Source organism: Triticum urartu, chromosome 2A, assembly GCF_056163025.1.
Source record: "Triticum urartu cultivar PI428250 chromosome 2A, HENAU_Tu73, whole genome shotgun sequence".
In the NCBI taxonomy this organism is placed as follows: domain Eukaryota; kingdom Viridiplantae; phylum Streptophyta; class Magnoliopsida; order Poales; family Poaceae; genus Triticum; species Triticum urartu.
Genome location: NC_141874.1, coordinates 722,047,990 through 722,074,211, shown reverse-complemented (window position 1 = coordinate 722,074,211; position 26,222 = coordinate 722,047,990). Strand labels below are relative to the sequence as shown.

General features: G+C 43.8%; 1 protein-coding gene across 1 annotated transcript; it reads right to left on the bottom strand.

Moving 5' to 3' along the window:
- Positions 1–19,752: 19,752 nt before the first annotated feature.
- On the bottom strand, positions 19,753–22,184 carry LOC125529557 (uncharacterized). Its single transcript, XM_087540264.1, has 5 exons — positions 21,780–22,184; positions 20,695–20,856; positions 20,211–20,254; positions 20,084–20,115; positions 19,753–19,988 (listed from the first exon to the last, which is right to left on the bottom strand). The coding sequence occupies exons 1-5, from the start codon at positions 22,165–22,167 to the stop codon at positions 19,841–19,843; spliced, it is 774 nt and encodes a 257-aa protein (XP_087396390.1). The 5' UTR covers positions 22,168–22,184; the 3' UTR covers positions 19,753–19,840.
- Between the last annotated feature and the right edge of the window lie 4,038 nt (positions 22,185–26,222).

Sequence of the window (26,222 nt, the reverse complement as noted above, 5' to 3'; positions counted from 1 at the left end):
ACCATTTGCCACCTAAGCCTTTTTCCGTTGGGTTCCGCGGACTCAAGGGTCGTCTTTATTTTAAACCCCCGGGCCAGTGCTCCTCTGAGTGTTGGTCCAAACTAGAGCCCCTTGCAGCGCCACCTCGGGGAAACTTGAGGGTTGGTTTTAGTTGTACGGATTGCTTATCCGGTGTGCCCTGAGAACGAGATATGTGCAGATCCTATCGGGATTTGTCAGCACATTCGGGTGGCTTTGCTGGTCTTGTTTTACCATTGTCGAGATGTCTTGTAACCGGGATTCCGAGTCTGATCGGGTCGTCTTGGGAGAAGGAATATCTTCGTTGATCGTGAGAGCTTGTGATGGGCTAAGTTGGGACACCCCTGCAGGGTTTTGAACTTTCAAAAGCCGTGCCCACGGTTATGGGCAGATGGGAATTTGTTAATATCCGGTTGTAGAGAACTTGACACTTAACTTAATTAAAATGAATCAACAGCGTGTGTAGCCGTGATGGTCTCTTTTCGGTGGAGTCCAGGAAGAGAACACGGTCTCATGTTATGCTTGAATGTAAGTAGGTTAGGATCACTTCTTGATCGTTGTAGCTTCTCGACCGTGCTTTGCTTTCTCTTCTCGCTCTCATTTGCGTAAGTTAGCCACCATATATGCTAGTGCTTGCTGCAGCTCCACCTCACTACCTTTTCCTACCCATAAGCTTAAATAGTCTTGATCGCGAGGGTGTGAGATTGCTGAGTCCCTGTGACTCACAGTTTACTTCCAAAACCAGATGCAGGTGCCGATGATGTCAGTACAGGGGATGCGACCAAACTCAAGTGAGAGTTCGACGAGTATTCAGGACGTTACTATGTTTCCTTTCCAGACGATCAGTAGTGGAGCCCGGTTGGGGCGATCGGGGATCTTATGCATTTGGGGTTGTCTTTATTTTGGTTCCGTAGTTGGACCTTGATTGTATTCTGGATGATGTAATGCTATATTTATGTATTGTGTGAAGTGGCGATTGTAAGCCAACTCTTTATCTCTTTCTTATTCAGTACATGGGATGTGTAAAGATTACCCCCCTTGCGACATGCCTACAATGCGGTTATGCCTCTAAGTCGTGCTCCGACACATGGGAGATATAGCCGCATCGTGGGTGTTACAAGTTGGTATCAGAGCCTTCCCCGACTTAAGAGCCCCCTACTTGATCGAATCGTTGGCGTTGTTGAGTCTAAAAAAAGTTTTGAGTCTTATAGGATTATATATATCGGAGAGTAGGATTCTTTTTACTCCTTAGTCCCTTCGTCGCTCTAGTGAGGCATCCTGATGTAGAGTTTTGACTCTTCTCTTCTCAAATTTCACGAAAAAAATTTAGGATCACGCGGGTATCTTGGAATCGTTCTGATGGTTTTGTGACGAGAACATTGTTCTTGGTGCCTCCTGACATTTAGGGGTTATGGCAGTGTCCCAGGGAGTTGAGCTCCAAGGTGTTGTCATCACAATTTTATAGTTGCAGTTCTGGAATACCTGAGGTTCGCCGACATCGAAAATATCTTTTATGCAGTTGTTGGTGAGATAACCTCGACGCCACCCAGTACTGGGGCGGGGGTTCAGGAGTATTGCCATAAATCGTATAACGGATGCTTTTCGAAGGTTGAGGTAAATGATTTTCGAAGATTTCTTGGTTATGTGTTGAAGGATGGATACAGCTGGATGTAGGATTTGCTAGTTTTGGGTGAGATATTATGCTTCCCCTGTATCCCCAACACCCGATTGCATAACTAGAAAATTTTGGGAGTTTCATAGGTGGGAATTCATGTAGCTCTAGTTTTTCTTCCGCAGATATTTGGTTTGTGATTGGGTAATCCTTATCAATTATTTGTTCATATCCGTACCTTGTTGATTTTATTCATCTACCTTTACCTAAGTGGCTTCTCAATTTATGGAAGTGTGATCATTTACCTTGGAATTCATTTGTTCATTCTTGTTCGAATGTTAAGGCTATATGTTGCAATTTCGATCCATTGATTCAGCTTGAATATATGTCTTTCAAGATGCTAACGGATGTCAACCTCTTCAGGATGGCTCCTCCAACGCGTCAGAATCCGGAACCACCGCCACCACCTCCACCTCCGGAGGCATGGAAAGATGTTATGGCCGCTACCAACGCCAACACGCAGATGCTTATGCAACTCTTGCAAGAGCGCAACCAAGGAAATCAAGCCATGGCAACAATCAAGCTCAGTTTGCTACCCTCAACCAGTTCCTCATAAACCAGCCGAACTCTTTCAGTAACTGTGTCGAGGCCACAGACGCTGACGATTGGCTCATGGATATCTGCAAACATTTTGAGTGTAGCAACGTCAGGCCTGAGGACGTTGTCAAGTTTGCTTCGTTATAACTCAAAGACCAAGCTGCTGAGTGCTATCAACAATACAAAGATTCCAGAGGAGGTCGTGTGATTACCTGGGATGATTTCCGCTGAGACTTCAAAGCTCACCACATTCCTCAAAGTGTTGATGAGAGTAAGCGCGAGGAGTTCCGCAACCTGAAGCAAGGCAGCTTGTTTGTTTACCAATACAACATCCTGTTCCAGAGGCTCGCTTGCTTCACCAAACAAGACGTCCCTGACGAGAAGAGCATGATTTATCAATTCAGAGGTGGCCTCAAAGAAGATCTACAACTAGCTCTTGTGTTTTTTGAGCCGACCAAGTATGATGATTTCTACAACATGGCACAAAAGCAAGAAGCTGCTCAGATCAAGTGCGATGCTTCCGAGAAGAGAGTCAGGGATGCAACTCCTTCTTCTTCAACTCAAGTGGCAGCTAAGCAGCAAAAGTTCTGGTTGCCTCCTCCTCCTCCGTTCCGTCAGCCTTATCAGCAAAAGAGTAAATGTGGCAATGGATCTTCCCACCCACCCAACCCAGGCTATTAGAACAAAGCTTCGTCTCATGCTCCAAGGCCAAGTGCTCCGTATCACCGGCCGCTCTCAGAGGTTACGTGCAACAAGTGTCAGTAGAAAGGACACTATGCGAACAAATGCTTCAACCAGAGGCGCCTTCCGCCTCCTCCTCCTGTGAGATCTGCCAGCAATGCAGTGGTCAAGTATAATCCAAAGTTTGCAAAGGTCAACATGATGAACGCAGCTCAGGTAGAGGACTCTTCAGAAGTGATCATGGGTAACCTTCCTGTTAATGATATTCCTGCAAAAGTCCTTTTTTATACTGGTGCATCGCATTCTTTCATTTCAAGACCGTTTGTGGCTATGCATGATTTGGTGACTCAAGTTTTGCCGACACCCTTTGTCTATTGTTTCTCCGGACCGACAAATGACTTCTCAAGTATTCGTTCTGGATGTGTCTATCAAGATGGGTGACTACAAATTTCTGGCTTCTCCTATTGTTCTTGGTGACTCGGATATTGATCTAATTCTCGGCATGGACTGGCTTTCTAAGCACAAGGCTCAGCTTGAGTGTGCTGCCAGGCAGATTCAATTGACACACTCGTCTGAGGATGTGATCATCTATGCCACTCGTGATGATACCATTTGACTGTTTTCTCTCAATGAGAAGGGCGAGTTGAATGCCATCTCTCAGATTCCAGTCGTTTGAGAATATCAAGATGTCTTTCCAGAAGAGCTTCCAGGAATGCCTCCTCATCGGCCAGTTGAATTCGTCATCGATCTTGAGCCTGGCATGGAACCTGTTTGCAAACGTCCTTACAAGCTTGGACCAGAAGAGTTGAAGGAGCTGAAGAAACAACTTGATGTACAAGAGCGTATGGGTCTGATCCGACCGAGTTCTTCTCCATGGGGTTGTGGTGTTCTTTTTGTCAAGAAGAAGGATGGCACGGACCGACTTTGTGTGGACTACCGCCCATTGAACAAGAAGACAATAAAGAACAGGTACCCACTTCCCAACATCAACGAGCTTTTCGAACAACTCAAGGGTGCTCAAGTATTCTCCAAGCTTGACCTTCGTATGGGCTATCATCGGATTCGCATTCGTGAACAAGATATCCCCAAGACAGCATTCAGAACAAGCTATGGTTCTTATGAATACACTGTCATGTCTTTCGGCCTTGTCAATTCTCCTCCAACATTCTCTCGCATGATGAACTTCATCTTCAACCCTTACACAAATGACTTCGTCTTGGTGTATCTCGATGATATTCTGGTCTTTTCCAAGAACAAAGAGGATCATGCCAAGCACTTAAGATTGGTGCTGGACAAACTCAGAGAACATCAGTTTTATGCGAAGTTTTCAAAGTGTGAGTTTTGGCTCGATGAGGTTCTCTACCTTGGGCATATCATATCCGCCAAGGGCATAGCTATTAATCCTGAGAAGGTGTCTGCAATTGTGAATTGGGAACCACCTCAGAATGTGAAGCAGCTCCGCAGTTTCCTTGGGCTCGCAAGCTATTGTCGAAGATTCGTTGAGAATTTCTCTAAGATCACGAAGCCTCTTTCCAACCTCCTCCAGAAGCATGTGAAGTATGTCTGGACGACTGAATGTGACATCGCTTTCAACACCCTCAAAGAGAAGTTAGTCACAGCTCCAGTTCTGACTCCTCCTGATGAATCCAAACCATTCGAAGTTTTCTGTGATGCTTCCCTTCAAGGTCTCGGTGCTGTGTTAATGCAAGAGAAGAAAGTTGTGGCCTATACCTCTCGCCAGTTGAAGCCCAACGAAAAGAACTACCCCACTCATGACCTCGAGTTGGCGGCAGTTGTCCATGCTCTTTTAACATGGAGACATCTCTTGTTGGGAAGGAAAGTGGACATCTTCACTGATCATAAGAGCCTCAAGTACATCTTCACTCAACCCAACCTCAACCTCAGGCAGACTCCTTGGGTCGAAATGATTCAAGATTATAATCCGAGTATTGAATATACTCCAGGCAAGGCCAATATCATTGCTGACGCTTTGAGTAGGAAGGCTTACTGTAACAGTTTGATTCTCAAGCCCTACCAACCGGATCTTTGTGAAGCTTTCCGCAAACTTAATCTCCAAGTTGTTCCTCAAGGATTTCTTGCCAACCTCCAAGTCTCTCCTACTTTGGAAGATCAAATTTGCGAGGCACAACTTCTTGATGCAATGGTGAAGAAGGTGAAGATTGGGATTGCCAAGAGCCAACCCAAGTATAAGTGCTATCGCCTTGATGACAAAGATACTCTATTCTTCGAGGATCGAATTATTGTTCCTAAAGGTGACCTTTGTAAAGTCATTATGAACGAGGCTCACAATTCACTCTTGTCTATTCATCCTGGAAGTACAAAGATGTGCCATGACCTCAAGCAGTCGTATTGGTGGACTCGAATGAAGCGAGAGATTGGTCAGTTCGTGAATGAATGTGATGTCTGCAGAAGAGTGAAAGTAGAACACCAACGGCCAGTTGGTCTCCTCCAACCTCTTGCCATTCCGGAATGGAAGTTTGACCATATTGAGATGGACTTCATGACTGGATTTCCCAAGTCCAAGCGTGGAAATGATGATATCTTTGTTGTCATCGACAAGCTTACTAAAGTGGCTCATTTTCTTCCTATCAAAGAATCTATCACAGCAGCTCAGTTGGCAGAGCTATATACCTCCAGGATTGTCTCCTTGCACGACATTCTGTAGTTGATATCTTCAGATCGTGGGAGCATCTTTACCTCTAAGTTCTGGGATTCCTTCCAGAAGGCCATGGGCGCCAACATTCGCTTCAGCACATCTTTTCATCCTCAAACCAATGGACAAGTCGAGCGAGTAAATCAAATTCTTGAAGATATGCTCAGGGCTTGTGTCATTTCTTTCGGTATGAAGTGGGAAGATTGTCTTCCATATGCTGAGTTCTCCTACAACAACAGCTTCCAAGCGAGTTTGGGCAAGGCCCCATTTGAGATTCTCTATGGCAGAAAGTGTCGTACCCCTCTTAATTGGTCAGAGACTGGTGAACGCCAACTTCTTGGCAATGACTTAATCACAGAGGCTGAAGAAATGTGCAAAGTCATTCGTGAAAATCTCAAAGCCGCACAATCGCGCTAGAAGAGTTACTATGATAGCAAGCATCGTGACTTGCCTTTCGAGATCGGAGACCATGTCTACCTCCGCATCTCTCCAATGAAAGGCACTCGTCGCTTCAGTATCAAAGGGAATCTTGCCCCTAGATACGTGGGTCCTTTCAAGATAATTGGCAAAAGAGGCAATCTTGCCTATCAACTTGAGCTTCCATCCAACTTTGCAAATGTGCACGACGTGTTTCACGTATCACAGCTTCGCAAGTGTTTCAAGACTCCTGACCGCACCATCAACTTCAAAGAGATTGATCTCCAAGAAGACCTATCTTATCATGAGCATCCCGTTGCTATTCTTGAAGAAACTGAGAGCAAGACTCGTAACAAGTCTATCAAATTCCTGAAAGTGAAGTGGTCACATCATTCCGACCGAGAAGCCACCTGGGAACGCGAGGACCACCTCCGTTCCGAATATCCGGAGTTCTTTCAATCCTAGATCTCGGGATGAGATCCTTTCGTAGTGGTGGAGTGTTGTAACGCCCCGGATGTAATTTACCATATTTGTACTCCAACTCTTGCCATTTTCGGCTCTAAGTTATGTTATTCCCTCGTGGTTGGGTTTTGTCTTTGTTTTGCATTTTGTTCATGTCATGCATTTCATATCATGTCATCATGTGCATCTCATTTGCATACGAGTTCGTCTCATGCATCCGAGCATTTTCCCCGTTGTCCGTTTTGCATTCCGACACTCCTACGTCCTTCGGCGTCCCCTTTCATCTCTTTTCGTGTGCGGGTGTTAAACGTTCTCGGATTGGACCGAGATTTTCCAAGCGGCCTTGGTTCACCACCGGTAGACCGTATGTCAAGTTTCGTGTCATTTGGAGTCCGTTTGATACCCCAACGGTTAATCGGGGAACCTAAAGGCCTCGTGTGTGTTGCAGCCCAACACCCCTCTAAAGTGGCCCAAAATCCTTTAAAACCCCCTCCATCCTCTCGGCCATTCGATCACGATCGTGTGGCCGAAAACCGCACCTCATTTGGACTCTCCTAACTCCCTCTACCTATAAATATGTGCACCCCTCCGAAATTTTTGGGCGAAACCCTAGCAAACCTCCCTCATCGCCGTCGGACGCGTCCGGACCGCGCCGGACACGTCCGCCCGCCGCCGCCCGACGAACTAGAGGGCGTCACGTGGCAGAGCGCTGCCGCCCACCGTTGTCGGCCCGTGAGCCCAGGTCCGGCCCCCGCGGGCCCGCTCCTCCGCGCCGCCCGCCGGGATCCGTCGCTCCGGCCATCGCCGCCCGCCATCTCCGACAGCCCGGACCGCGGCGCCGGCCACCGGAGCTTCGCCGCACGGCGCCGCCCCTTTGTCCCCTCCGGATCCGGCAAGTCCCCCACTCCGGCGAGCTTCTTCCCTCCTCTCGGGCCACCGCGGAACAACTCTAGCGAACTCATCTCCGGTGATTCTCGAAGAACGTGTGCCAGATCTGGATCGGGAGAAACCCTTAGGGTTGACTATGAATTTTCTCTAAGTCATTGATATTTTACATTTTATAGCAATGTTCATTGCATCATAACTCTACATCCGTAGCTCCGTTTTGGGCGCGCCATATATCAAAATGTTCATCTGGATGTCCTCTTCATTTTGTTCCATTGCGCCATGCTTGTTTGAGTCCATCTTGATGCACAAATGACTGTTGCAAGAGTGCTATATAATGTTAGTTCATGATTCTTAGCAGTTTATGAGCATTTGTCATTTTTGCCATGATTATTGTGTGCTGCATATGAGCATGAGCTCTACATGTGTTTTGGGATATGCCATGCCATATTTACAAGGGTGTATGCCATGTATTTTTGTGATCAATGTGGTGATTAGCACAAGCATGCAAAGTAGCTCTCGTGATATTGCTGATTTCAGGGATTTAGAATTTCACCAAGTCATTTTCCTGCTGTTATTTTAATGCCATGTATTCATGTTGCTACAGAGAGATCCATGCTTCTTTTGAGTATGTTCAGTAAGGATGATTTGGGCATATGCTTGTGCTCTATCCATCCATGTCCCTGTTTGCATTTATGGAGTACCCTAGCATGACTAAATCTTGCTCTACTTTTGCTATAAAATGTTCCTGGCATATTGTTTACATGTTAATCAATTTTGCCAAGGTTGTTGTAGTTAATCCATGCATGCTATGAGATTGTTCTTGCCATGATTAGCTTCTTGATCATGTCTTCTTGCTGGTAGTATGCTTAGATTGTCATGCAATGCCTTGTGTTGAGTGCATCGAGCTCGCGAAGATGCCTTCATAACTCTGTTTATGCCATGTCCAGTTTTCTGCTAAGTCTGAATCTGTTAATGAAACTTGCTATGTTTACATGGGTGCCATCATATTTTCGGTGCCCTTTTGGCTTATGGTCAGTAAGGGACTTTTGTTATATGGTTTGAGTAGATTCATGCCATGCCTTGTATTGCTATGATCTGATCCTGTAGCATGTTGTTATCTTGCTCTAAACATGGCTTCCTCATATTAAATCCTAACATGTTAGTATTTTCACTAAGTCTGTGATGATGTTATCTTTTGCACTTTTGCTATGCTTGTTTGAACCTGCTATTGTGTGATTTAGCCGTAGCTCAGTGTTCATATTTTGTCAAGCATCTTGAGTAGATCACTGCCATGTGCTTTGTTGTTATGTTGGAGTGCAGTAGCTTAGTTTCTTGTTGCATTCTAGTTGGCGTCGTGCTGTTAATCGCAGAATTGTGCCATTCTTGTTTTGCTTGCCATTTGCAAACCGTGCATCCGATTCCGGTGATCTTTATATCGATTTTGACCGAAATCAACTCTTCTTTCCAGCGGCACTCTTGGTTTGCCAAGTTGAGGCCTGATTCAATATTTTCCCTTCCGAAGCGCGCATATGCATTGCATATCACATCCCGCATATCATACCATGTTTTGCATCATGTTGCTTGCGCATTGCACCGTGGTTGATTGTGCTTTCCTTTGCTTGTGTTCTTGCTTTGGGTAGAGCCGGGAGACGAGTACGTGATCGAGGAACCCGTTGAGTACGCTTACGAGGATCAAGCTTACGTCAACTCGAGAACTTTGCAGGCAAGATGACCATACCCTCGAAATCACTTCTATCTTTGCTTGCTAGTTGCTCGCTCTATTGCTATGCCGCGATACCTACCACTTGCTATATCATGCATCCCATATTGCCATGTCAAGCCTCTAACCCACCTTGTCCTAGCAAACCGTTGTTTGGCTATGTTACCGCTTTGCTCAGCCCCTCTTATAACGTTGCTAGTTGCAGGTGAAGATGGAGTTTGTTCCTTGTTGGAACATGATTATTGTTGGGATATCATTATTATATCTTGTTTACTTTAATGCATCTATATACTTGGTAAAGGGTGGAAGGCTCAGCCTTATGCCTGGTGTTTTGTTACACTCTTGCCGCCCTAGTTTCCGTCATACCGGTGTTATGTTCCTTGATTTTGTGTTCCTTACGCGGTTGGGTTATAATGGGAACCCCTTGACAGTTCGCCTTGAATAAAACTCCTCCAGCAAGGCCCAACCTTGGTTTTACCATTTGCCACCTAAGCCTTTTTCCCTTGGGTTCCGCGGACTCAAGGGTCGTCTTTATTTTAAACCCCCGGGCCAGTGCTCCTCTGAATGTTGGTCCAAACTAGAGCCCCTTGCAGCGCCACCTCGGGGAAACTTGAGGGTTGGTTTTAGTTGTATGGATTGCTTATCCGGTGTGCCCTGAGAACGAGATATGTGCAGCTCCTATCGCGATTTGTCGGCACATTCGGGTGGCTTTGCTGGTCTTGTTTTACCATTGTCGAGATGTCTTGTAACCGGGATTCCAAGTCTGATCGGGTCGTCCTGGGAGAAGGAATATCTTCGTTGACCGTGAGAGCTTGTGATGGGCTAAGTTGGGACACCCCTGCGGGGTTTTGAACTTTCGAAAGCCGTGCCCACGGTTATGGGCAGATGGGAATTTGTTAATATCCGGTTGTAGAGAACTTGACACTTAACTTAATTAAAATGAATCAACAGCGTGTGTAGCCGTGATGGTCTCTTTTCGGCGGAGTTCGGAAAGAGAACACGGTCTCGTGTTATGCTTGAACGTAAGTAGGTTAGGATCACTTCTTGATCGTTGTAGCTTCTCGACCGTGCTTTGATTTCTCTTCTCGCTCTCATTTGCGTAAGTTAGCCACCATATATGCTAGTGCTTGCTGCAGCTCCACCTCACTACCTTTTCCTACCCATAAGCTTAAATAGTCTTGATCGCGAGGGTGTGAGATTGCTGAGTCCCTGTGACTCACAGTTTACTTCCAAAACCAGATGCAGGTGCCGATGATGTCAGTACAGGGGATGCGACCGAACTCAAGTGAGAGTTCGACGAGTATTCAGGACGTTACTATGTTTCCTTTCCAGACGATCAGTAGTGGAGCCCGGTTGGGGCGATCGGGGATCTTATGCATTTGGGGTTGTCTTTATTTTGGTTCCGTAGTTGGACCTTGATTGTATTCTGGATGATGTAATGCTATATTTATGTATTGTGTGATGTGGCGATTGTAAGCCAACTCTTTATCTCTTTCTTATTCAGTACATGGGATGTGTAAAGATTACCCCTCTTGCGACATACCTACAATGCGGTTATGCCTCTAAGTCGTGCTCCGATACGTGGGAGATATAGCCGCATCGTGGGTGTTACATGAACTTTCCTTATGTTGCGGGCTTCCAGTAGACAATGTGCTTTCATTAGTTGTTAGTCCCTCCGTCCGAAAAAGCATGTCTCGGACTTGTCTCTCAAATAAATGTATCTAGCACTAACTTGGTGCAGAATATATCCATTAGAAGGACAAGCTTTTCTGGATGAAGGGAGTATTATTTTGTTTGGCTGGTTCCCCTTTTGCATGGGTATGTAAGATAAGTAAAGAGTAGGTTATCATTTTTCTACGGCCATCCTTTTGGTTGCTGATCAGATGCTGGCCAGCCACCCTGCTTGGCCCGAGAGCTATGTTGGTGTTGTGGCTTCATTCAATAAAATGGATCTGGGAGAACCCCCTTTCTTTCAAAGAATAATAATTCTTCAAAGCGTATAAACTCTATGAATGTGATACCAGAAAAGAAAAATAGTGGCTGCACTCATCTTCAGTGCACCCAGACGATGCACCCACGCAAGAAAGCGTAGCAAAAAATATTAAAAAATTCTGAAACTTTATGGGAACAATCATCAACAAATATTATGGAGACTTGTAAAGTTTGGTGGTCAAGTAACATTCGAGAAGCTCTCTACAAAAAAGACAAAATTACAAAATCTGCTAAAACAGTGCACTTATATTTTTTGACTAATTTTCGATGAATTTGTCTTTTTTTGTAGAGAGCTCCTCAAATGTTATTTGACCACCAAATTTTGCAAACCTCTCTAACATTTTTTGATAATTATTTCCACAAAGTTTCAGACTTTCTCAAAATGTTTTGTTATTTTTTCTTACGTGAGTGTACCGTGGTTGCACAGAGAATGGGTGTAGAAGAACCACTCTCCGAAAACAACATGCATACAAGAAATTCACACATGTTGTATGCCGCACACCATGAAAGTCACTAACGAAACTTGAGAACAAACCTGAAACTGTTTCATGCCAATCAAAATCTTGTCAATACCATTTGGAATCGGATTTTCAATTTTCAATTTCAATCGCATTCTCAATTTGCTCATGTTCTTGCCAAATCGGTGAACAAGATTCTTGTTCCAGTTGGTTTCATGAGTGTCCTGATATGACCAGGGCCATCATCTGTAATGAACAACTTTGAATGTATGAAAACCAGCTGCCCATTTCTCAAAAAAAAAAATTGAAGCAAGCAAGCAACTAGCGCTCCCTATTTATACTTTCAAAATAGGTTTTCACCCCCATTTTATTATATATAAAGCAATATAACAAAATACACGACCGATGATATAGTATGATGAGGGGCCTCTTATAAAGCAAATCTAAAGATATAACATAAATCCTAGAACGAGCCTAACACCCCACTACGACCAGACCGATGCCGCCCGAGCATCACAACAACGCCCCCAAGAAGGTGACGGCACGAAGCATCGCTGCCGAGTCTGAACAAACAGACAACAGTTTTCACATGAAGCCTTACACAGGGACGAGACCTACGACCACGTATTCAAGAAGTGACACCCGCAGGCGCCACCATCATCGCTGTCGGATAGCGTGAAGTTTTCACTCTGGAACTCGCCTGCACCACCTGTAGGAGCCTCAGTCACCACCGCAACGATAGCCAGCCCATCCACACCTGATTTGCGCACCATGAAAATAGATCAGAGCGCCGGGTCCAGGGTCCGGAGTGGGCGGCGCCTACCCGCCCGGCGCAGGAGAGACCGCGCCGGCGCTTCTCTTCCGCCAGCTACGGCGAGCCCATCCCCTCGCCGAGGCATGGTAACCACCTATCTCGATTCTGATCGAACTACTTGTTGATCGCAGTTCTTGCATTGGTCGTCTACGCCCAGTCGAGGCAAATTCTGATGAAACTAGTTAGTTTCGTGATCGCACACTTGTCAAACCAGTTCTTTGATCAGAATAAACTAGTTCTTTGTTCGCAGTTCTTTCTGATCAAACAAGTTCTTGTTCTTGATCGCAGTTCTCTCTGATCAAACAAGTTCTTGTTCTTTGATCGCAGTTTTTTTTTTAAAGGAGGAAGTACCTCTCGTCTCTGCATCTGGACGATGCATACAGCCATATTATTAATTATTCATAAAAACCATATAAAATGATACATCAATATGCCTGAAACCATCATCTTAACAACACCGTTGCTACTCCTATCCTCCTGATAAAGGCGTGTCGAATGTCCGGGCCTAATACCAAACAGACATCGCACCAAAGCCTAACATCTAAAGCCGGGTGTTCCATCCAAGCCACTACCTGGATTGGGTCCCACACCGATCCGGCACACTCCCAGTGAGCACCGCACGCTGCAAGGGTCGTCATCTCCATCATCCCTCGGTCCATCCTCAGAGCAGAACTGAAGCACCGACCTTGCCAGGCCATTCTGCCATCAACGCCACCATGACGCCAGACAGCTTCCTCCTCCTGCTCGAGTCCATCTCCGCGCATCAGACGCCGAATCTCCACAGCGCCACGCCGCCGAGATCCGCCATCATCGATGTGTAAGATGAAGCACCGTTCCACCAAAGACGCCGTCCTCTGGTCCGTCGAGCCCGTGTGCACCTCCAAAAATGATGCCCCAAAGGGGGAAACGACACCAGAGAGTCGTCGTCATCCGATCTATTGATCTAGGGTTTTCCCTGGAGGTAGCAGAGAGTGGTCTTGAACTTCTCCTCGGTGATGCCTTCAGGAAGGGAACGACGCGGACAGCATCGCCATCGTCGGCCTTAGCAATAGCCAATAGCAGGTTTTCACCCAGATCTGATCGAAGACCTCCATCTCTCGTGCACGGGTTGCCACCATCCTTGCCGGGATCTGCATGATCCAGGCCACCGCTGCCAGATCTCAGCAAGGAGAAGTCCCCCCACCGAGACCCGCCAGCCGAGCAGGGGAGGCCGAGACCGCGCCCGCAGGACCAGATCCGCGATGGATTCGTTACCGCGCCGCCGCCCTGAAGCCAACCCCTCGCGCAGCCGCCACGGCTTGGCCACCCGCTCGCGCCGCCGTCTGGCCGCCACGCCGCACGACGCGCCCTCGCCGCATCAGGCAAGACTCCGCCGCCCGCCACATCTCGCGCTACAGCCGCACGGCAGGAGGAGAAGAAGGGCCCCGCCGCCGCCGACGCGCACCATGCTTCGCCCGTCGGCGCCTTTTGGCGGCGGCGAGGGGAGGGGATGGTGTAGGAGGCGGGCGCGGGGTGGGGCTAGGGTTCCCCCGCCGCCGCCCGCGAGAGCGACGCGAGGGACGAGGATCGCAGTTTTTTCTGATCAAACTAGTTCTTGTTCTTGATCTCAGTTCTTGCTGATCAAACAAGTTCTTGTTCTTTCTTGTTCTGTGGAAGAAAGTCTAATTTTCTTATGTATAGAACTCTTTTTAACCATTCATCATTTCTAGTAGAAATTCTGAATTGATCACGTTTATTACTGTTAAATTGTGATCTAAATTATACCGTGTTGGACTAGACGTAGTACAACCGGTGTGGGCCTTTGCGTTGACGTCGACGTGTACGAGTACAACTCGTTTACTTGTCCTTCAAGGACTCTCATGTATTGCCCTCTTATATACCCCATGTAGTCGCACCTCAGACGGCATGTCGTCTCGTGCTTGTAATACTCCTCCTCATAGTGATTGCGCCTTCGTGCGTCCATGGTTTTCTCCCGCAAGGGTTTTCACGTAAAAATCTGTGTGCTCTTATATTTTGTTTATTTCGTTATTATCTAACAAGTGGTATACAGAGCCAAGTTTGTATATACGAGAGTTTGAAACCAAGAGGATTAGGGTTGCATCTTACGCCGCCGCACGCGATCGGCGATCCGTGGAGTCCGGAGCCGAGTCGATTTGCATCAAGTCGAGACCGACAGACAACAACCTGATTATCTTCTGTACCTGTCGCAGCGGCCAGATCGATTTTGGCGTTCACATACAAATCGTCAAGACCGCAGTCGTTCGTACGCACGTTGCCGCTGCTGTTTCAAGTCCCGAGGGAATCCATCATTGCTGCTGCTACTTGTTTCCTGACGTGAAGACTAACCAAATCCATAGCGATCAGTACTACAACAGCCAGCTACTAGTACTACGTCACGTGAAGCCAGCTACTAGTACTACGTCACGTACACACGAGGAAGTTACCAGGTGCTATTTATCCTACGTTTTCGTCTGCTCTACAAATTAATTCTATCAAGAATTTTTCTACTGGCTTGTACTACTTTGTGTACACAGATTTATCTACTCATGGCTATCATGAAGTACGATTTTCCGCTGCTGGATCGTGACACAAGGTTTACCCTATGGCAAGTCAAGATGCGGGCGTTGTTGGCACAGGCCGACTATGATGTAGCACTGGATAGTTTTGGGAAGAACCGAATTGAGGACTGGACTGCTGAGGAGGAAAGAATTGATTGTAAGGCTTTGTCACAAATTTAACTCCATTTGCATAATAATATTTTGCAGGAAGTTTTGAGCGAGAAAACTGCCGCCGCTCTATGGTTAAAGCTGGAAGGGATTTGCATGACTAAAGACCTCACCAGCAAGATGCATCTGAAGCAAAAATTATTCCTGCACAGGTGACCCGAGGGAGGTAATGTTTTGAATCATATTTCAGAATTTAAGGAGATTATATCCGATCTAGCTGCAATGGAGGTTAAGTATGAAGAGGAAGATACTACTTTAATGTTACTTTGTTCACTGCCAAGTTCTTATACCAATTTTCGAGACACCATATTATACAGTCGTGATACTCTCACACTTAATGACGTTTATGAAGCTTTGAACTCTAAGGAGAAGATGAAATTAATGGTGCCTCATGATGGTTCGAGTTCATCCCAAGCCGAGGGATTATCTGTTCGTGGCAGGACAAAGGAAAAGAACTCCAATAATGGAAACAGAGGCAAAAGTAAGAACGGCTACAGGGGCCGGTCGCAATCCAGAGACAAGAAGTATTGCAGGTATTGCAAGAGAGACGGGCATGACATCTCAGAGTGTTTCAAGTTGCGGAACAAGGAAAAGAGGAAAGGTAACAAACAAGGTGAAAATTCTGCTAACGTTGCTCGTGATGATAGTTCCGATGATGCTCTTGTGGTTATTGCTGGATGTGCTGAGACCAATGATGAGTGTGTACTTGATACTGCATGCACTTTTCATATGTGTCCACATAGAGATTGGTTTAATACTTTTGATTCCACTACTTCTGCTGGTTCCGTTTTGGGTTTTGATAATTCACCATGCAAGATTGAAGGCATAGGTTCTATTCGAATCAAGATGTTTGATGGCATAATCAGAACTTTGACAGATGTTCGGTATATTCCAAAGATGAAAAGAAATCTTATCTCTGTTAGTGCCCTTGATGCAAAGGGGTACAAGTATTCAGGTGGAGATAGTGTTTTGAAGGTCACCAAAGGCTCCCTTGTTGTGATGAAAGGTGACTTAAGTTCGACCAATGGTCTTTATTACCTTCGAGGTTCTACCGTTTCAGGTAACGCTACTCCGGTTGTTTCAAAAAATTCTGATTGTGATGCTGCTAACCTTTGGCATATGTGTCTTGGACATATGAGTGAACTTGGTTTGGCAGAGTTAAATAAGAGAGATCTTCTTGATGGATATGAACCTGGTAAACTGAAATTTTGTGAGCATTGTATCTTTGGCAAGCACAAGAGGGTGAAGTTCAACACTTCGACTCATACAACCGAAGATATTCTTGATTATGTGCATTCTGATTTATGGGGACCATCTCGCAAGAAGTCACTAGGTGGTGCTAGTTACATGCTGACTATTATTGATGATTATTCGAGAAAAGTTTGGCCTTATTTCTTGAAGCATAAATATGAAGCATTCTCAGCATTTAAGGAGTGGAAGATTATGATTGAAAGACAAACTGAAAAGAAGGTAAAAATACTTCGCACTGATAATGGTATGCAATTCTGTTCTAAGCAATTTAAGAATTATTGCAAGTCTAAAGGCATTGTCAGACACTACACCGTTCCTTATACTCCTCAACAAAACGGTGTTGCTGATCGTATGAACAGGACCAGCCCGCTGCATGTTGTCCAATGCAAGTTTGCATAGGCGTTTTTGGGCTGAGGCCGCTTCCACTGCTTGTTATCTCATTAATCGTTCACCATCTATTGTTCTTAATAAAAAAACTCCAATTGAGGTATGGTCTGGTTCACCTGCTGATTATTCACAGTTGAGACTTTTTGGTTGCACTGCTTATGCTCATGTTGATAATGGAAAATTGGAGCCTAGGGCTGTTAAGTGCATCTTTCTTGGTTATAAGACTGGTGTTAAAGGTTTTAAATTGTGGAATCCTGAAACCCAGAAGGTTGTTATTAGCAGAAATGTTATCTTTAATGAATCTGCTATGTTACATGATGTTTCATCTACTAATGTTCTCGTTGAGAGTGGACAACAGCCTATTGTTCAGGAGCCTACTGTTCAGGTGGAGCATGTTATTGATTCAGGTGATACATCTCGTAATGAAATTGTTGATGCACATGATGAACCCGTCGTTAATGATGATCATGTCACTCCTACTCCAAATCAGCCTATTGTTCCACCCAGTTGGAATCTCGCACGTGGCAGAGTTAGACGGGGTATTAATAACCTGACAGGTTAATTGAAGAGTGCAATATTGTTTCTTTTGCTTTATCTGTTGCAGAAGAAATTGAAGGTAATGCTGAGCCTTCTTCATATTCCGAGGCTATTATTTCTAGTGATAGTAATAAGTGGATGACCGCTATGCATGATGAGATGGAATCACTTGAAAAGAATGGCAATTGGGATTTAGTAAGATTACCTAGAGAGAAGAAACCTATTCATTGCAAGTGGGTTTTCAAGAGGAAAGAAGGTGTTTCTCCTAATGATGAGACAAGATATAAAGCAAGGTTAGTTGCTAAAGGTTACAGTCAGATTCCAGGTATTGACTATAACGAAGTCTTTTCTCCTGTTGTGAAGCATAGCTCTATTCGCACTTTACTCAGTATTGTTGCCATGCATGATCTTGAGCTTGAACAATTGGATGTTAAAACTGCATTCTTACATGGAGAATTAGAAGAGGATATTTATATGGAACAACCTGAAGGTTTTGTTATTCCTGGAAAAGAAAAGCTTGTCTGTAAGTTAAAGAAATCTCTTTATGGATTGAAGCAATCCCCGAGACAGTGGTACAAGAGATTTCACATCTTTATGCTCTCTCAAGGTTTCAAAAGGTCTAATTATGATAATTGTGTTTATTTGAAAACTGTCAAAGGTTCAACTATTTATTTGCTCCTTTATGTTGATGATATGCTAATTGCTGCAAAGAGTATGTCAGATATTGATGAACTAAAGAAGCAATTGAGTAATGAATTTGAGATGAAGGATTTGGGTGCAGCAAAGAAAATACTTGGCATGGAAATATCCAGAGATAGACCGTCTGGAAAAGTGTATCTAAGTCAGAAGGGATATATTGATAAAGTTCTTCGTCGTTTTAATATGCATAATGCCAAGCCAGTAAGTACTCCATTAGCTGCACACTTCAAATTATCATCAGCTTTATGTCCTAAGTCAGATGCCGATATTGAGTACATGTCTAGAGTTCCCTATTCAAGTGCAGTTGGTTCACTTATGTATGCCATGGTTTGTTCTCGTCCGGATTTATCATATGCATTGAGTGTTGTCAGTAGATACATGGCTAATCCTGGAAAGGGACATTGGAAAGCAGTTCAGTGGATTTTCAGATACCTGCGAGGTACTTCTAATGCTTATTTACAGTTTGGGAAAACTAGAGATGGACTTGTTGGTTTTGTTGATTCTGATTTTGCTAGTGATTTCGATAAAAGAAGATCACTCACAGGTTATGTTTTCACCATTGGTGGTTGTGCTGTGAGTTGGAGAGCAACTTTGCAGTCTATTGTGGCTTGTTCCACTACAGATGCCGAGTATATGGCTATTTCTGAGGCATGCAAAGAAGCTATCTGGTTGAGAGGTTTGTATTCTGAGCTTTGTGGAGATTCATCTTGCCCTGCCGTATTTAGTGACAGTCAAAGTGCTATATATCTTACAAAGAATTCAATGTATCATGAGAGGACAAAGCACATTGATGTCAGATTTCATTATATTCGAGATGTTGTTGCTGAAGGCGATTTGAAGATATGCAAGATAAGTACTCATGATAATCCAGCTGATATGATGACAAAGCCAGTTCCGACCAATAAGTTTGAGCTTTGCTCAGGCTTAGTTGGTATTTCTCACTAGTTCTATGGACTTTGACGCACAAGGTGTTTATGCTAATTTGGATGGAGTTATTCACTTTCTTCGACTACTGGAGGAAATTTGGATCAAGGTGGAGATTGTTAAATTGTGATCCAAATTATACCGTGTTGGACTAGACGTAGTACAACCGGTGTGGGCCTTTGCGTTGACGTCGACGCGTACGAGTACAACTCGTTTACTTGTCCTCCAAGGACTCTCATGTATTGCCCTCTTATATACCCCATGTAGTCGCATCTCAGACGGTCTGTCGTCTCGTGCTTGTAATATTCCTCCTCATAGTGATTGCGCCTTTATGCGTTCGTGGTTTTCTCCCGCAAGGGTTTTCACGTAAAAATCTGTGTGCTCCCGTGTTTTGTTTATCTCGTTATTATCTAACAATTACTATTTCTGATTCTTCATCGATCGCACTTCTTTCTGATCAGACCAGTTCTTGTTCTTGATCACCATTATTTTGATATATGTTGGTTGATTAAGCGATTCAACTCTCGTGCAGGGGCTGTTAGGTCGTTGCATGCCGTCGGAGGGGCCTAGCGGCGGCGGCCCAGAAAAAGAGACGGAGGCAGGGCCTCGCGGCGGTGTCACCGACAAGGAGACAGGGTCTAGCGGCAGCGTCACCAACAAAGAAACGGAGGAAGCAAAGAGAAAGAAAATGCTTCGTCTTGCCGTGGTTTGCCTGATCCTTGCAAGTAGAATTGCGCCCGGTGTTGCAGTTGCAGAAGCATTGGGCGTTCGTGAGTTCCTTCTCACGAGACTGAAGCTACACCCGGACCTGATCGATGCGTCGGCCAAGGGCTTAGCTTTGGCCAAGTCGCTTTACACTCTCTTCAAGGAGACCAAGGAGGTCTCAGAGGTCTTCCTTTACTTCCATCAAATTCTGTACAAAACTACATATGAATTTTGTCCATATACTTAGAACAAGTATGATGCCTCTGAATGCCAGAACGCTATTCTTCCATCAAATTCCTGATCACCCGCATCAAGCCACCTTTAGTTTTTACTATCTTGTACATTCCTAGCAGATGGCGTCTCGGATCTTTATCGCCTGCAATCTCATAGTATACAGCTCCAAAGTACACTTCAACCCAAATGAGCCTGACATGAACAAACGATTGTTTAGAGAAAATATTCGATGTGCTAGGAATAGAGCTGCATAGTAAGCATAATTGCTTCAGACACCAAATACTTACCAAATAATTTTCATGACGAGCCGGTAAACACCCTGCCATAACAGGCAACAGAAAGCAATTAGTACACAATATGTTCACAATTATGTTGATGTTTAGTTTTTCATTCTCTTTAACGAAAAAGACTTACCGAAAAAGCGCTGTTATCCTTGTACAACAGAATAAGTGACATTGCTGCATTGGGAATGAAGGCATCCTTTAATATTTCATTATTCATAAAGGTACATAATTGCCACGGGAGAAATATACATGTGCAAGTCTAAAATAGTAAAAATATTTTTCTTTGATCAGCTGGACTTGGATCCATATGAAATGTAGAACACAATAATAATTCATGTTCATTTGAATCGGTATAAAATTTATAACACAAGTACCATTCACAGAGGCGTTTAGATTCTTCATATAAAAAATTTCAGAAACGGAAATAACTTTACTTTCAACAACAGAGAATAGCTTTCTAAGAAAGTGCCTCCCACTGCTCGAAACATTACTCTAGAATTGCTGATGTGATAAGAGTTTCAAGTGGTGTTTGAGTCCAATCATAAAGGCTGGAAACTTCTAGTAGGATCCAGAGTATGATAAATTGATATATATATTTGAGTCCCAAAACTCACCGAGCTGCATCCGAGCACACATGTGGTTTGCCTTCCCATTTCTTTTCAGTTGTGCTGCTAAAACACTTAACTTGTAGAATATATATCCAAGAATCATATCCACGAACAGCGTTGGTGCTAATCTAGCGAGCTGGCAGAAACCAGCAATCATCAACAATGGGCCTGCAAAATAATTAGAATGCATAATTCAGTTGTGCGTGCAATGCTTCCTTTGGTAATCATGATGAAACCAAACTAGTAGTATAGTGTGTGAAAACGGGGAAAGTATCTAGTGCTCCAGGCCTAGGGTGCTCCCGGTGCTCCGATGCGAAAAACATTTTTTAAAATATTCAAAAAATTCTGAAAAAAATGCAGCACATCGACGGAACATCGATGTCTCTTGTCACAAAATTTCAAATCAAAATTCGAAACATTGCTCGAGATACAAAAATGACAAATTTGGCATCAATGTGATAATGGGCCAAAACTAAAGCCCAACTTATGTTATGTACAAAAGTTTGTCATTTTTGTATCTCAAGCAATGTTTCGAATTTTGATTTGAAATTTTGTGACAAGAGACATCGATGTTCCGTCGATGTGCTGCATTTTTTTCAGAAATTTTTGAACATTTAAAAAATGTTTTTCGGACATTTGGAGCACCGGGAGCACCCCAAGCCTGGGAGCACTAGATACTTTCCCTGTGAAAACGGATGAATAAGAGCAACGGTGTCATGTTCAGACTTCAGACTATACTTGGGCAGGTGAAAATTCAGTAATGCCGATTTTTACTGGAAGGTGCAGTAGTTAATACTGAATTTTCCTCCGGTACATCATGATTAGAGACAAGATGGGTCAAATAGAAATAGTTGGACACATCAGAGCGGCTATTAGTGATTTTGCATTGCCAATCGCTGTTAATTAGTAGAACGAGTAAGTTGATTCTGGATTACATTGCCCAGAACCAGCAGCTTGATGGTCGGTAAAGGATAAAAAATTTACAGCTTGATGGTTAGTACGAATCTCGCACAAACAAAACAGTGAAAGCTCTCGCATCAAAACCTGTACAAATTAACCAAAAAGAAATATGTCCATACATACGCACATACCAGCGACGATCCCGGCGTGGTAGCTGCGGCAGCGGAAGAAGTGGCCGCGGTCCCTGATCTCGCCCAGGGCGAGCAGGACGGGGCGGAAGGGCTCGGCGACGAGGGCGTTCCATATGGCCTCAAGCTCCTCCTGGCCGTGCCCGGTGGTCGGCGCGTCGGTCTCCTCCGTGGGGAGCTCCTCCGGGGTGAGCTCCGTGGCCCACCACCGGCTCAGGGCCGGAGCGCTAGGGCGTGCGCTGCACAGCCTCAGCACAGCACCTCGCTGGCGATTGGTGAACCGGAGGGTGGGGGCGCAGGAGCGGCGGCTCCGCGTGGTACTGGGGGAGACGAGAGCGCCTGCCGGGCAGAGGCGGAGCGACGAGGCCACGGTCGCCGAACTTAACGCCATGGTTATAGTGACCAATGTTTTCGAGTATTGCGGTGGAGAAAAAAATGCGTTTGGCGTCGGAGCGGCCTATTAAAGGGACGAGCCGGATTCGGCCAGGAGTTCGGTCGGGTCTTTTTTTTTTCTAAGTCGGGTCACCTTTTTTTTATTTTGGTCTTTTTTTAAGTCGGGTCACCTAATAAAGCCCAGAGTTCAACTCCTCGATGGTGGGCCAGAATCACTGTGCTACGAAAGTTTAGCACTATTTGATCTAGGTTTACTTTACCTAAAAAAATATCTAGGTTTGCGTGAATGCCATGTCTGCGAAAACACTACTGTCTCCCACCGGCAGGCAAATTGGGTGTAATAAGATTTTATATCATTGATATGGAGGGAGTACTAGATTACAAACGTCACTCCCATTTTTCCATATTACGGTATGTGCGTCGCTTGTTGCAACCTGTAAGTTTCTTAATTTTTTCGTAGTCTCGTTTATTCACAATGTTTTATCTTTTAAACTGTGTGTCTAAATTCCGAATCATTTTTAGTGTTGGATTTCTGACCTCGAGATATTCGAAACTAGATCTCATGTTATACGTATTGACGAACATTTTCATAAGAAAACTGGATGAAAAAACCCGAGACGGAAGCATTGTTTTCCCATTTTTTTTGTTTTTTTCGAAGAGGCACAGTTGTGCTTCTTGCGAAGTAAATCCGTACCTCCACAAGAATCAAATTTGTGCCTCTCACGAAAGAAAAAAAGCGTGTTTTTCTTTTCTTCTCCGGAAGCTGCTTCTCGCGGAAGCAAACTATGCCTTGACGAGAAGCAAATTTGCACCTTTTAATTCTTTTTCGAGAGGCACAGCTGTGCTTCTTGCGAAGTGCATACATGATAAGCAAATCAAAGCTTTTTTTTCAAGAGGCACAACTCGCGGAAGCAAACTGAACCTCCACGAGAAGCAAATATGTGCCTCTCGTGGGAGTAAAAAAAACGTATTTTTTATTTTTCCGGTTGTGCCTCTCGTCAAAGCAAATATGTGCCTTTCGCGGAAGCAAAGAAACATGTTTTTTTCCTTTTTCGAGAGGCACAAAGCAAATATGTGCTTCCATGAGAAGCAAACTTATGCCTGCGGGGAAAACGTGTTTATTTTTCTTTTTTGAAAGGCACAGCTATACCTCTCGTGGAAGCAAATCTGTGTCTCCACGAGAGGCAAATTTGTGCCTCTCATGGAAGAAAAACAAACCTTTTATTTTATTGTTCGAGAGGAAAAAAACATGTATTTTTTTCTTTTCAAAGAGGTACGGCTATATCTCACGGAAGTAAATCTATGCCTCTTGCAAAAGAAAATAAAGATATTTTTGTGCAAAAAATTTTCTGTTTTTTGTCCGAAACATTGGAAAAACTGGGAAAAAACTAAGAAAAAAAGCATCTAAAGCCAGAAAAGGCGTACATAAAATAAAACAAAACCCTGAGGAAGCTCCCAAGTGGCACATTTAATATTTTTCAAATGCTGGTTACATTTTTCAATTTTTTATGTAAAGTGGTTTTTGTAATATAGATTTATTTAGAATATTTGAAAGTGCAAACGAAAGTAAAAAAGAAAAGAAAAAGAAAAAGAAACAAAAAATGAGGTCGTGGCCTTACACACGTCTTGGCCGGCCCATTTAGGGAGGGGCTTGACGCGAGGGCACAATAGGTCTTGCTATAAGCCACACATAGTGTTGCCTCTGGGTTTGAAAGTTTACCACCATCTGACCATCGAGCCCACTGCTACACACATAGTGCAGCACGTACCATCCCGTGGGCATGTCCTCTGTATAACCTTGGCCGTTCTGCCTTTTTTCTTCGGGTTTTCTCCTTTATCTTTATCTTTTAAAAAACATTCCCTTTTTTGTTTTCACGTTTGGTTTTTATTTTATTTTTTCTTTCATTTCCCTTTTTATTCTTTTTCCTTTTCTTTTTCCAGTTTGCGAACATCTTTCAAATACGTGAACATTTTTGATATCATAAATATTTTTTAAGTGTGTGAACATTTTTTAAATCATAAATGTATTTTGAAATCGTAAAAAAATTCAAATCCATTAGAATTACATTCACGACATTTTTTGAAATCATAAATATTTTCTGGATTCATGAACATTTTTTACAAAAATGTAATCATTTTTTAAAACTTATGAAAAAATTGAATCAACCAATATTTTTCGAAATTTAGAATAATTTGTTGAAATTCATGAACATTTTTTTTGTTAACAACTGTTTTTCAAACTTGTGAACGTTTTTGAAACTCATGAACATTGTTTGAATCGATGAAGATTTTACACAAACATTTTTTGAAGTCGTATTTTTTTTACAAATCCAGGAACATTTTTTCAAATTGTGAACATTTGTTTCGAAACTCAAGAACATGTTTTTGAATTGGAAAACATTTTTCTGAATCGACAAACATTTTTTGAAATTTGAGAACAATTTTTGAAATTCATGAACATTTTTTTGTTTTGATGAACATTTTTTAAATCACTGAACTCTTTTTCAAAATTCGGAAGAATATGGTGAATCAGATCCTACAGGAGGAGGTCAGGATCTTGGCGTTCGTTGTCGATGTCCAGCGTGTGATCGTGGAGGAGCACACCCTTGTGCTCATGCTATCGACTGGTGGGTTGGAAGCTAGGGCAGCATCCATGACCATGGTGGTTGACTTAGTTGACTTGTGTTGTTTGTGTGTTTTTTGCGCATTACAGTTAGATTTGGAGATGGACTATTTGCGGAGGGGGTTCTTCCTCCTCCCACCTATTTATTGCCCCTCTCTTTTTTCCATTAATGTTTGAAGCTTTTTTTGTCCGGTCTTCTTCTCTATCCAACCAAACTTGTTGATTTGTTACGGATTGAGCGAGGTGGCGGTGTTGGAAGACTCCAATTAAGTTCTGGAGATAGTCCCAACCTTGTTTGTAAAGGTTTCGGTTGCCGCCTACAAGGGCACTGCTAACGGATTCATGATACCTTGTATTATGTGAGGGCGTGAGGAAAATAGGATGATCCATTGTGGTGCTTGGAGGGCATCGTGCCTCCTGAAGGAAATATGCCCTAGAGGCAATAATAAAGTTATTATTTATTTCCTTATAATCATGATAAATGTTTATTATTCATGCTAGAATTGTATTAACCGGAAACTTAATACATGTGTGAATACATAGACAAACAAAGTGTCACTAGTATGCCTCTACTTGACTAGCTCGTTAATCAAAGATGGTTATGTTTCCTAACCATGAACAATGAGTTGTTATTTGATTAACGGGATCACATCATTAAGAGAATGATCTGATTGACATGACCCATTCCATTAGCTTAGCACCCGATCATTTAGTATGTTGCTATTGCTTTCTTCATGACTTATACATGTCCTATAACTATGAGATTATGCAACTCCCGTTTACCGGAGGAACACTTTGGGTACTACCAAACGTCACAACGTAACTGGGTGATTATAAAGGAGTACTACAGGTGTCTCCAAAGGTACATGTTGGGTTGGCGTATTTCGAGATTAGGTTTTGTCACTCCGATTGTCGGAGAGGTATCTCTGGGCCCTCTCGGTAATGCACATCACTTAAGCCTTGCAAGCATTGCAACTAAATGAGTTAGTTGCGGGATGATGTATTACAAAACGAGTAAAGAGACTTGCCGGCAACGAGATTGAACTAGGTATTGGAATACCGACGATCGAATCTCGGGCAAGTAACATACCGATGACAAAGGGAACGACGTATGTTGTTATGCGGTCTGACCGATAAAGATCTTCGTAGAATATGTAGGAGCCAATATGGGCATCCAGGTCCCGCTATTGGTTATTGACCGGAGACGTGTCTCGGTCATGTCTACATTGTTCTCGAACCCGTAGGGTCCGCACGCTTAAGGTTACGATGACAGTTATATTATGAGTTTATGCATTTTGATGTACCGAAGGTTGTTCGGAGTCCCGGATGTGATCACGGACATGACGAGGAGTCTCGAAATGGTCGAGACATAAAGATTGATATATTGGAAGCCTATGTTTGGATATCGGAAGTGTTCCGGGTGAAATCGG

Bases quoted from the DNA above. Each gene is read 5' to 3' on its own strand.
- LOC125529557 (XM_087540264.1), bottom strand. From the start codon at position 22,167: ATGGCGTTAAGTTCGGCGACCGTGGCCTCGTCGCTCCGCCTCTGCCCG. The intron at 20,255-20,694 runs GTGAGTTTTGGG...TTCCCAATGCAG, and splicing joins GTGTGCTCGGATGCAGCTCG to CAATGTCACTTATTCTGTTG. The intron at 20,116-20,210 runs GTAAGTCTTTTT...CTGTTATGGCAG, and splicing joins AGGATAACAGCGCTTTTTCG to GGTGTTTACCGGCTCGTCAT.